Raw genomic sequence first — 12,543 nt, 5'->3', positions numbered from 1 at the left:
GGGACGGACGGCTGGACTCCATTAAGACGACGAAGCCTGCTGGAAAAGTCTTCGGGAATACTCCACTACTTTTCCCCGGCTTTCTCTTTTATTACCCCCCTTTCTTTTCTGGGGACAACCGAAAAGGACAAAGAATTTTGTGTCGTCGAGTGATTTCTTTTGGGGAGGTGAGTCAACTCGAGTTTGACGGTAACAATGCCGCTTTTTCCATTAAAAAACGAAAAAAACATTAGCTTTTAGCTGTTAGCTTCCAACTTTCCGACGTTGAAAGCTTTAAAATACCTTTTTAAAAAGACTTTGGGAGGGAGTCCTGGTTCCGAAACGACGTTTACATAATGAAACGGCGGTTCCGGACGTGGAAGTGAATTCGGGAGGGAGTCCGTTACTTTTCCAACAGGTGAATCACTCACGCAGGTAAAAATGAATAATAATTCTAAGGGGGTCGAAAGTTCTACTTAAATATAACCTCACCGCCCCCTCGTTTTTCCTCAGTCACGCTCCCGAAATGACTCTTCGAAAAGTGACCGATTGTTTTTTTTTGTCACGCTCAAACACAATTTTCGCCTATATAAGCTTTTAAATCGTACTTTATTTTGATAAATAATGTATTATTATTTTGGGGGGGCTAATGTCTCCTTTTGTTGTCTTTCCCCCCTTTAATGCTCCGCGTCATTGCTTCTAAATCAAGTCATTTTTATTTGTATAGTCCTTAATCTCAGTCCTAGTCTCAAAGGGCTTCACAGGTTATTACACTGACTATTCTTTCAGACTATTATTACACCATCCCCTGATCTGGAACCAACACGAGGGCAAGGAAAAACTCAAAAACCTCAACATGAGGAAAGTGAAGAAACCTTGAGAAGGGACCGCACATGTGGCATCCCCCTTTCAGGATTACCAGACCGCAAAGGATGTTGCAATCACAAATAATACAGAGATATTGTCCACGAAAAGTATAGGTTATTCATATGCTATAGAGTAGAAGTGTGTTTTAAGCTTAGATTTAAACATTTCCACTGAGGTTGAACACTGACGTGACAATCTTCATTCTTATCCTTCTTCTTGGCATTCTACCCTTCTTTCTTACCTTTCTCTGTTTCAATCTCGCCATTTGTTGCTTTATCTTTCATACTCCTACTTTTAACACTTAAACTTGATTGCCTTCCTTTCTATCCTTTTTTTCCTTCATATAATTTTTCTATATTTCCTTTCTTTCTTTTCTTCCCATCCTTTATCTGCACTGCTTGTCCTCAGTAGGGTCACGGGGGTGCCGGAGCCCATCCCAGCTATTTTGGGGCAGTGATTACCCTCAACTGGTTGCCAGTCGCAGGGCTCACAGACAACTCACTCGCTCATTCACACCTAGGGACAATTCAGACCGGCCAATTAACCTAAGATCCATGTTTTTTGGAATGTGGGAGGAAACCCACACAAGCACGGGGAGAACATGCAAACTCCACACAGGAGGTTCGATCACATAAGCTCAGAACTGTGCCGCACACGCGCTAACCATTGCGCCGCCATGCTGCCCTCTTTTCTTGCGTCCCTCTTACAATCGTACCCTTCGTTGCTTGCTGACTAACATTCTTTTTACCACCTGAACTTGGTTCATTTTCTTATTTCCTTCCTACTTCCTATCATGCTTTTCTTTCTTCCCTCCTTTTAATCGCCTCCTTCATTGCTTCTACCATTTATATTCCTTTATTTTAAACGCATTGATTTCCCCCTTCTCCTTATCCTTCTTACTTAACTTAGCCCTTAGTGCCTCTTCCTTTCTTCCTTCCTACCTTCCTTCTTCTTTTCTTTCTTCATTTCCTTCCATCCTACCTTTAATCAACCCTTCATTGCTTTCTTCCTTTATGTTCCTTCTTTTTAGAACGTTATCTTGGTCCACTTCCTTCTGTACTTTCCTCCTTTCTTTCCTTTACCTCCTTCTACCTTCAGGTTTATTATTTTAAACAATATCCTTCATACTGTTCTTCCTTCTGTCCTTTATTCCATCCCTTCTGTGCTTCTTCTTCATATCCTTTCATTTAACTTGTTGATTTCCTTCCTTCATATATTTCACAACCTTCTTTCCTTCCTCCCTCCCTTTTTAATCCTACCTTTTTGTTTTGCTTTTCCCTTCACATTCCCTGTTTTTATCACCTTAACTTTTCTTCCCTGTCTTCTTCCTACAGTACAGTTTTTCATCTAATCACTCCTTTGTTGCATCTTCCATCATATTCTTTCTTTTCAACACTTTGGCTTCATACTGTTCTTCTTTCATCCCTCCCTTTCCTCTCCTTCATTGCTTCTTTCTTTTGTTTTCCTTCTATTTAACAGCTTGATTTCCTTCCTTCCCTAGCATTTCCTCTTCCTTTACGTCCTTGCTCCTTCTAGTCACATCCTTGGATGCTTCTTCCTTCATATTCCTTCTTTTTAACACCTTAGAGGGACTTTTTCATCCCTTCCATTCTTCTCATTGGCTTCTTTCCTTCATTTTATTAGAGTAGGTACTCCCTTATTCTTTATTTCCAGCAAATATTCAAGTTTGGTATCCCGAACCCCTGGTTTAGGTACGACGCACTTTCAACTGGGATAACTTCTAAATTCTTGTTTAATTCATTTTTGTCAAATTAATGCATTTATTTCCTCATGTTCAACCATTTTTCAGCCAGTAGCATTAAATATTACGAGTGTAAAGGACACAGTGTCCTCACTCCAAAAGTAAAATAAAAATAGTCTTGGTATTAAGTTACAGAAGTATGCTATGTGGAATATAGCTAAAGGTAATGAAAGTTTACAATTCCAGCCACTAAATATATATTTGAAGGGTCAATAATAAACCATTTTAAGCTTTATATGACGTTCATTTTACGTTGGTGCACATTCTGGTGAGTTATGATTTAGCAAGATAATTTTTACACTTCAAATTAACCACACATCTTTTAAAGAAATACTCATATTGACAAATATAAAAAACGATAATCCTTAAATATTTAATTGATTTATGTTCAAAAGAGACAATGCCACTTAACAAAACACACAAAAAATTGTTTGAAATTGAAACAAGTTCTTGCACTAGTTTTAAATACAGTAATTCTGTACCTTTAAGAGTCTAGTGTGTCTCATATTTGAAAATATTTCAGAAAATAAAAGGTGTTTTTTTTTTTTTTTTTATATATAATCCGGTGCCCTTTATTGTTCGTTACTCTTAATTTATAATACTCATTGTCAAATACAAAAAAATAGTCCTTAATATTTAATTGATTGACTGGTTTGTATAAAAGGGAACAATGTAAGTTAACTGAACAAGAAAAATCTGACTAGTATTTCCCAGAAAGATAGTTCTCATCTGTAGTCCCCTTGGGAATTATGTAAAAGAAGTCAAGTCATGTTTGTGATGCCCTTAATCACAAAGAGTTTCAAAGGGCTGCACAAACCACAGATTATTGCAAACCACAGACTATTATGACACCATCCCCTGATCTAAAACCTACATGAGGGCAAGGAAAAACTCAAAAACCTCAACATGGGGAAAATGAAGAAACTCTTCCCTCCCTTACACCGAACATTAAACCCACAGTACAATAGGTAAATTCCTGTGCCATGCAATGTTACATCAGCAGAGAGTCTAGTCAGCAATACACTGGTTTACCCCTTTTGCATCATACGGTTCAATCCCAAACCCACAACTTCTGCACTACATAATCTCTTAGTCACGTGGACTTCATCCCTTCTTTCCATATGTCCAAATCTTCTCAGAACATTTTCATCATATATGCATACAAATATATTGACTTTTCATGGTCCCAAATTAGAATTTGTAATCTTTTGCGCTTTATTTATAAACTTTCGTAAATTTGAATCCTCATTTTTGTCAAATGACCATAACACTGATTCATGCGGTAAATTAAAAAGTACTTTATTTGAATTAGCTTAGTAGATATTTGCATCAAAATGTATAAATTCAGTTGCCCAAAAAATAAGAAACCAATGACAAGAATAGAAACATTGTGATTGTACGATTTGATTACTGGTCAAGTCAAAGGCATGAAAACAAGCGGGAACAAAATTGACGAAATAGATAAATATTTCAAATACTGTATATCAAAGTCATTAAAACATATACAATCAAAGAAAATCTTGTTTTTAAATATGCATATTTGGTAAACTAGGAACATGCCACGACAACAAATGGTAACATCATTATTTTTGGCAAATATATTTATTTATGCTAATTGTTTGCGATTTCTTTAGCATGTGAGAAATGAATAACTTGAGCGAGTAACCAAGGAAGGTTTGCAGGATGGATCTCCAGATTCTGACCAAACGCAGGGTTAAATTGTTAGTTTTTGCGGGTGCAGGTCTCATTCCTGTGTCGAGGCCCGCTTTGACCTCTGCCCGACTTCTGTTGGCTATGTTTGACCGATCTTTTGCACTCTCCCCGCATGACCTGTGAAAGAGTAACAGGTTTGTGTATCTCTGGAAAACCGTGCAAATCTGGTGGAAACGAAACGGGGACTGCATTAGCATGCAGCGAAAAAGCCGATTGAAAATGGAATGTTTTGGATTTTTGGAGAAATCCGAATGAATCGTTTTTCATGACAAAGGAATAAACCTGTGTACATGGTGTTTACAAGTATTCAGATTACTAGGGCTAGGTGGGAATGATGTCAGGATACAATTACATTTTCACATTAAATGAAGAGATTTTATTCGGTTCGCTCACCAAATTCGACAAAGTACCGTCCTTGTTTTCTTTACATTGCTGCATCCTGTGTGTGTTCGTACAATGCTAGCCAAAACCAGACTTGCACTATATGTGGATAGGTACAGTAAAACGTTGTCCTGGAGAAATCAATCAATACACAAGGCTTTTTAACTCGTAAACCAGAGTCTGGTTTTTTTTTCTCTCTAAGAGCTCAATGTTTCTTGATCTTTTCTCATAGCAATTGGGCTCCTTATTTTCTTTTCTTCCCTGTCTGTTTACAAAGTCTTGTTGTATGTGGCTTGCCAAAAACGCTGACTTATATTCTATATGGATGTATGCAACTCTTTCATCCACTATATATAAAATAGATGGATAAGACTGTGGACTTACTCTATAAATGGATGGACACAACAGTCCCAGATAAATCAACCAATGCACTTGAGGCTTTTTTAGTTAGTGAGTCGGAGTTTGCGTGTATCATTTGCCTCGACACTGCAAGTCCCACAGTGCTTTGTGCCATCAAAATGTTTTTCTCGCATGTAAACACACGCATGCAAACCTTTTGACATTTAAAAGCGGTGGATTTTATCGTGCACGCTATTTTTACTGGTAAAACACTATCCTGTTGTACAGAATATTAAAAAAATAAACATGTGCTTGTTTGAAACTAGAAGTGGAAAACGTTTACTAAAACAGATATCTAATGCGATCGATGGGGGGGGGTTTGTTCACGCACAATGTTTTAGTCCCGCTTCAAAATAAGGCAGTCGTAGAATGAAACACTAGTCTTTAAAAGAGCAATAGATTTTTTTTTTTTAAATTCACAAAGCTGTAGTTTTGGCAGCTATGTAAACATAGTTAGACACAAAACAGTAGGAAACTTGTTGAATTTAGTGTATTTTTCATCACTTAAGGAGAAATCATCAAATTTCAGAATGGGCCAAATGTTCCAAAATCGCTGGTCTCTTACTGTAGTGTATGTATTTCTTTTTGTGAACGAAAGGAATGGCGCTGGACGGAATCCGGATGCCGGACGGCTGTTACGCCGACGGGACCTGGGAACTGAAGATGCACGTCACCGACCTGCACCGGGACGTTTCGCTGAGGGTCACCGGCGAAATCCACATTGGCGGCGTCATGCTCAAGCTAGTGGAGAAGCTAGGTGAGCTAACAGACAAAAATCTAAATGACAAAATATAGTATTTAAGGGCTACAAAGATGGGAGCTGGATTTTTCTTGACATTGTATAGTTAGTGGAAGGTGCCTGCCTGAATGCCCAACATTATTGCAGGAGTTTGTTTTTATTTATTCCCCTCTGTCTCCATTTTGTTGCTGTAATCCTTAAGCACTGCCCATAGTCTCCTCTTGGATAGAGACTACTGCTTTTTGAAGCGTTATAACCAACAATCTTGTCATTTCTATATTATAAATTTCATTCTTCACCGTGCTTTACAGACATTAAGAGGATAGAATCACAAAGTGAAATTGTTTTATGGTGGGGGATAGAAAACTATGCTTGCTAATGCGTTCCAAACCCCTGGTATATAAAAACATGAACATAAGATTGTTTAAGATCAGGTAATTGTGTAATTTTGTAATTGTAATCCTGTGCAGTCCTTTGAGACATTTTTGTGATTAAGGGCTATATAAATAAATGTGACTTGACTTGACATAAAAAAATGGTATATAGTAAGTACTACTTATGTGTAACACAAATATATATAATTCAATAACATTTTATATAAAAATACATGTCAAGGAAAAAGGATATTGCATACACATTTGGTGTGATATGACTTGAGCTGGTACAATGGAGTTGGTTGGTGGATGCAAATGGAAGGGGCGGTGGTGAATATGAATTAAAACTTATCTTTAAAACGAGTATTGTCATTCTCTAAGAATACTTTGTTGCATTTAACTGACCCTATTCCTTAAGAATCGATTGGATCGCTGATTGGTTACAGCCATATTCCTTAGCAAGGGTAACGATGTGAAGAAGAGGGTGCCTTTTTCATTTCCATGGTATTATTTTCTTGCGTATTTTGTTCAGCATCACTGCATGTTTTGAGACAAATGGCTTAACACATTGGAGTTTATTAGATGAGATTCTGTGCTAAACCAAGAGAAAGGGAGCATGGTGGAAGGGAGTTAAGCCAATAGCATATCGGCATCTCCATGACTCTAACAAATGTCGGACCAGCATGTGATATGTCAAAGAATAGCAGACGGGCATCTTGGAGACAGTTACATAGACAGAAGTGTCGCAAAGTGGATTTTGTTTTGTTTTTGGCACGCAAAATTAATTTGTTACCAAAACAAAATATTCCAGATGGTAACGTGAAAACATGGCAAATTGGGGACGCTGTACCCCTGTGGTCCACTATATTATTTTATTTTTGCCCCTTAATCTCTTCTCGGTTGAAAGAACCCACCCATGGCTATGTCGAACCCAGTTTATTTTTAAACCTAATCGCCGTGCGCTCCATCTATGTTGTGAACATCCGCTTCCACATGTCGTCCATGTTCCCCACGTCGGCACGGCAATATCTTGACATTGACAGCTGTCCCAATAAAACGCTACAATCGCGCACGTGTCGTTGCACGTGAGTCTGCTACAGTCCGTCAAATCGTATTCGACGGCGCTAGCGCTATCGTGGGCTCAGATGGCCTTCGATAATGGATTAAATAGACAAACGCCAGAAAGGCACTCAGCTATTGATCACAGCTGGACTTCTAACCCCCCCACCGCATTGCTTATTTATACTCGTAATGCTTTCACCCTTCTGGCAGTTCACTTGTTTTCTCGAAAAGAACTCAAATGTTGCACAAACGTGTGTAGGATGCAGATTTTATTACGTTATCTTATTGAATTGTCTGCAAGAATTATCGTATATCATTGCACAGTATTTATTTCATGTTAGCTCGAACGCCGCTAATGCTATTAGGTAGCCTCTCGAAATCTGTCGCTAAAATATCCTTTGGAGCAATATAATTGCACTGATCGTGCATTGTGTAATACATCATTTGCTAGTATTTAACTTTAGCTCACACGCCGCTAATGTTGTGTGGATAGCATCACGAGATCTACCACTGAAATTAGCTTTAGAGCAAGAGAATTGCACTAGCAATACATTGTGTTATATTCTTCCTATTTCTTATAGTTCAATTTAGCTCAAACACCGCTAGCCCTTTGCTGTTAACACAAAATGGACCGCTAGAATTAGCATTAGAGCAATATAAATGCTCAAGGCGATACATTGTGTTTTAGGTCGTTTCTGGCTGTTATTTCGTTTTGTAAACGCCGCTAATGCTACATGTTAACATCACCAAATTGGTCGCTGAAATTAGCACTGAGGCAGTATATTCGCCCTAGGTTATCTGCAAGGTTTCTTCATTTTCCTCATGTTGAGGTTTTTGAGTTTTTCCTTGCCCTCATGTTGGTTTCAGATCAAGGGATGGTGTAATAATAGTCTATGCAATAACCTGTGCAGCCCTTTGGGACTCTTTGTGACAAATAAAAATGACTTGACTTGACCTCTTGCTAGTATTTTACTTGAGCTCAGACACAGCTAACGCTACATGGCTATTATCACAAAATTGGCCACTAAAATTTGCATTACTTAAGCAACCTATTTGTACTGTGATATACATCTCCTCCCTTTAGTATTTCACTTTAGCTCAAACGCCACTTAATACTACATGGCTAGCATCACAAAATTTTTCGGTAAAATGAGCATTGGTGCAATATTATTACACTTTGTTACACTATGTTATACATCACCTTGCTAGTATTTCACTTTAGCTCAAAGGCCGCTAACGCTACGAGGCTATTGTCAAAATATTTGCCATTACTATTTGCATTAGAGCAATATAATACAAATAAATGAAAAAAATGATGGTTCAGCTACCCATTCCTCTTTTCTGTCATTGCTCACGTCATAAAAATATGGTAACGTACAAATGCTCGGGTAGTTTTAGTTGAAGCAGTTTTTGTTTGTTTGTGATTTTGACAAATATTGGCAAACATTTGGAGCGATTCTATATACAATTTTGGTTTGAACTGCTTGTTCTCTTTTTGTCATTGTTACTATTTTTAAAGTCAAGTACAAGGTCATTGTTGGTCATCACAGTGTCCAAAAGAGGCAAACAAATAGTTAATGGATGCCCAGTGCGACACATCACAGTCCTCTACCGCCGGTTTATTTTTCTCTGTAATTTTACTTTTCATAAAACTGTGCTACTCCGTATGAGCTCAGTACAGTACTTCAAGTGTTGAGTTTTGTGACGCATGAATTAACAATGGGGCGGGGTGAAGGAGTTGACTTGGTCACCCCCACTACTACTAGAATTCCATAAAAGTCTTGGATGCTGCAGGAAATGACTTCCAGGGTCTGGCATGTCGTTTCCCCCTGTCGCTGCCGTCACTGTTACATTCTCCATTGGCCCCCACCCCCACCAGGGATGACTCCGTTTTCCGATGTGTAAATGTTTGGAGTTAAACGAAACCCTCATACGAGACGGATAATCTTCAGTAATAATGATTTAAAAATACATGGTAATAATTAAAGGTCGACCAATTATCGGCACAGATATTTGGAAATTATTTTTATTCGACTGGCTGATTAGGCTCAGATACAGCCAAGCCTCTCTCTCCTGTCTCATTGGATGGTACCCACTTTTCACCTTCTGATTGGATAAGTGACCCTTGGCGTAGCCAATGAAGCAGGAAGAATAACGTTAGAATGGAGTAAACCGTGGCAGCTCTGCTTACTCCCGAGTGACGACCTGCCTGTGAATAAAGACTGCTGATAAAACGGAGGTTTTTAAAAGTCAGTGGTAAAAAAGCATGTGTTTGATAGTGTAAAATGTGTAGTTAACTTGTTTTTGAGGAAGCCCCTTCAGGTGTAGACTGATATATCTTCTTTGTTCCGTTATATTGTGTAAATTATAACCTTATCTTCTTTGTTTTATTTTATCCTCACTGTCAAATGTGAACTGGAGTGCCACGCCCAATTTCGTTGTCACAATATGTTCAACCCATTTTGTAACAATGACAATAAAGGTATATTCTATTCTATATATTAGCTGTCTTAACATAATTTTTTCAATCAGGCGTGTATGTTTGTGATTGAGAGCATAAAAAGCACGCTAAAGTGGAAGTGATGAGCTCTTACCATAACATCAGTCCATCAATCTGGTTCTAAAACAGTAGTGCCCACACTTTTCAATTTGCAAGCTCTGTTGAGATTTTGATGCAATTTTTTCTTTCAAATTAAATTAAGTCATGTTGGTTGTGTTAAAATTCTAATGTATTTACTGCAAAAAGTTTCAGGGAGCTATTGAAGTTTGTATGTGCCTTTGCTAAGCCTAGTTTTATTTCCCGCACTACTAGTTTTTGGTTCAAGTGAAAAATCAGTCATGTTGGGTGTGTTTTTACTAGAAAAGGTTATATTAGTTTTTTTTTTAATTTATAACATATTGTATGTTTCTTTTTGCATCATTTAGAATGTTTTAAGCCAATTTTTAAGATTTTACAGCAAGTTAATATGGGCTCTAAATATCTGTTGATAGTCCTCGTTTTAATAATCGGTATCGGTTTCACTGTTTATGTTTGATTATTGTTCTGAACATTGATTTTTTTTTTTTTTTACAGCAATGCAACCTAGCGAGAGTAGCCATTTCTATGCTTTTTTCTGCATCATTTGATCATCGCAGGCTTCACTTACATGGTTATCATGGTTTTGCTTTTGCATTTAGCATAACTACAAGTGCTGAGACCCAGATTGATTAAAACTGTACAAAATATATAGCAGTGTATCACACTAATACGCAAAGTCGATACGAATTGCCGTACACAAAATTCTGACCTCAATGAAGAGACAGGAAGGCATTGTGAGAGGGAGTTTGGCCAATGGCATATCGGCATCTTCATGATGCCGTGACGCATACCAATAGCAGAACAGCATCTCGTATGACGTCGACCAATAACAGACGGGCATCCTTTAAAGGTATCTAACACAGTCACACGTATAAACACTGCAGTCTGAATTTTTTTTGTTATTTGACCAAGAAATATTTTGGTTTTTATGTCGTATTGTGGGGAAGTATGGGGAAAATGCTGCAATGAGGAGCCATTGTAGCATGAAAACATCTTAAATTAGGGACGTTGAAACCCGGGGGTCTACTGTAAATATATATGGCAGGATTTAAAGGCAATGCAGCTTCTCAGCTTCTCCATAAATAGAAAATGTTCTTCTTTTACCGATCTTTCAAAGGGTTGCCTTGAAACTCAGCCGACGGGTCGACCGCAGAGAACTTTACTTACAAGTTATGAGAGCTTTTGAACGCATAAATGTGTCGTCCATCTTCTCATCTGTTTCTTTTCAAACACCATTAGAAAAGAATGCCGTACGCACTCCAAAGTGTCAGCGACCTAAAAACAGCTAGCGGCTCCCGAATCGGGTCCCGACTGCCCAAAAAGGCAACATCGTCAGCCCGGGGTTTGGCGCTTGTTTATTTTTGCTCTTACGCACATCACTTTATCGTCTGTAGAGGTTTTCTCGACTTGGTGTCCTGCTAGGAAGTTTTTCTCAATTTTTCTTTGACTTTTCCTAACAATTGGAGTGCAGGTTTTTGCAAGGAAACAGATGCAATGAAGCACAGGATGTTAAACTTCCTTTCTATGAGCACCTTCATTTTGTGCAGCTTGGCCAATTCCTGCTTTTATGTCTTTTTTTTTTTTTTTTTTTTTTTTTTCATATCGTATTTTGCGTCGACCATCTCTTGACCTAGCACACCCTTGATCATATTACCAGAACATGACCTCAAAGTATAGTTTCGTCTTTGTGATGAGTAGAAATCCGATTTTCATGAATCAAAAAGCAGCTCTGGTATCATCCTGGTCCCTAATCTCCCTGACAGGAAGTAGTTAGTCCAAATAGTGGTCCTGCCCTGGCCAGCATTTCCTGTTGCGTTGGCGCGATGCCGCGGGGCAGTGATTTTGCTCTTCTCTGCTTTAATGCTGAGTATGGAAGCTCGGAGCATATGATAAATCTAGCACAGGAACCGTAAAATGTCGATGCCGTGAGTCACTGTGTGGTTTTGGCTTACAGTATGGGATTGTTTTGAGGATTCGGCAAATTGAAGCTGTTATGTGAATGACTCTGTAGGTGCTAAAATGATCAATCAATTAGTTTGATCTTAACATTTGTCGTTAAAGAGACATAAGAACAATTTTCTACAATGTGGATGATTATAATTGTTTAAAATGTGTAAGTATACCACTTGTGGATTGACAATTTATCTAATAATTCTGGTATCGGTCACATTTTCATGTTCTGTACTTCTTTTACTGTTATTTTATGTGTGCGATCTGTGGAATGTTGGTCTTTTATGTCACAAAGAGTTATTTGGAATATGTAAAGGCACTGACTGCTTTTACAGCATTGTCGCTCTCTGTACTTTGCCTTTTGTCTGTTAAATTCAGTGTTTTGTGGTCTCACCATCAGGGCACTCTTGTTATTGTTCTATCAATGTGTGGGTATATGTTTTGTGTTGTTTTTAATGTTTTGTTCAGTAAATGCCAGTGTTAACTGACTTTCTTTTTTTTTTTTTTTTTTCCATTTAAAGTTGTCATTGCATTTCATGGTCTCGCCATCTTGTAAATTCATTTTTCTGTCCACGTCTGTGAATGTTTCCTGAGTCATTTATCTTTCATGTTTTGTTCCGTTAGAGCAAGGTGGTGTTCGAACATCAGATAGTTGTTCTATCCATGCACAAGAATACTGCCTGGGTCCGTTTTTCGTATTTTGCTCATTTGAAACTATTTGGTGGCAGCACGGCAGCGC

At 38.1% G+C, this 12,543-nt stretch overlaps 1 protein-coding gene across 3 annotated transcripts in view; it reads left to right on the top strand.

Annotated features, from left to right (window-relative positions):
* Positions 1 to 12,543, top strand: part of fermt2 (FERM domain containing kindlin 2) — a 53,033-nt gene continuing 40,490 nt past the window's right edge. For all 3 annotated transcript variants that reach the window (XM_088354121.1, XM_088354120.1, XM_088354119.1), the window contains exons 1-2: positions 1 to 167; positions 5,700 to 5,858. In XM_088354121.1, coding sequence (XP_088210247.1) covers positions 5,702 to 5,858 — 157 coding nt within the window. In that variant the 5' untranslated portion in view covers positions 1 to 167; positions 5,700 to 5,701. The remainder of the gene's footprint in view (positions 168 to 5,699; positions 5,859 to 12,543) is intronic.

This window comes from Urocampus carinirostris, chromosome 15 (assembly GCF_059441175.1).
Source record: "Urocampus carinirostris isolate Australia breed hairy pipefish chromosome 15, RoL_Ucar_1.0, whole genome shotgun sequence".
NCBI classification, from domain to species: domain Eukaryota; kingdom Metazoa; phylum Chordata; class Actinopteri; order Syngnathiformes; family Syngnathidae; genus Urocampus; species Urocampus carinirostris.
Note: the sequence above shows the minus strand (reverse complement) of the source record. Positions and strands in the feature narration are given on the sequence as shown.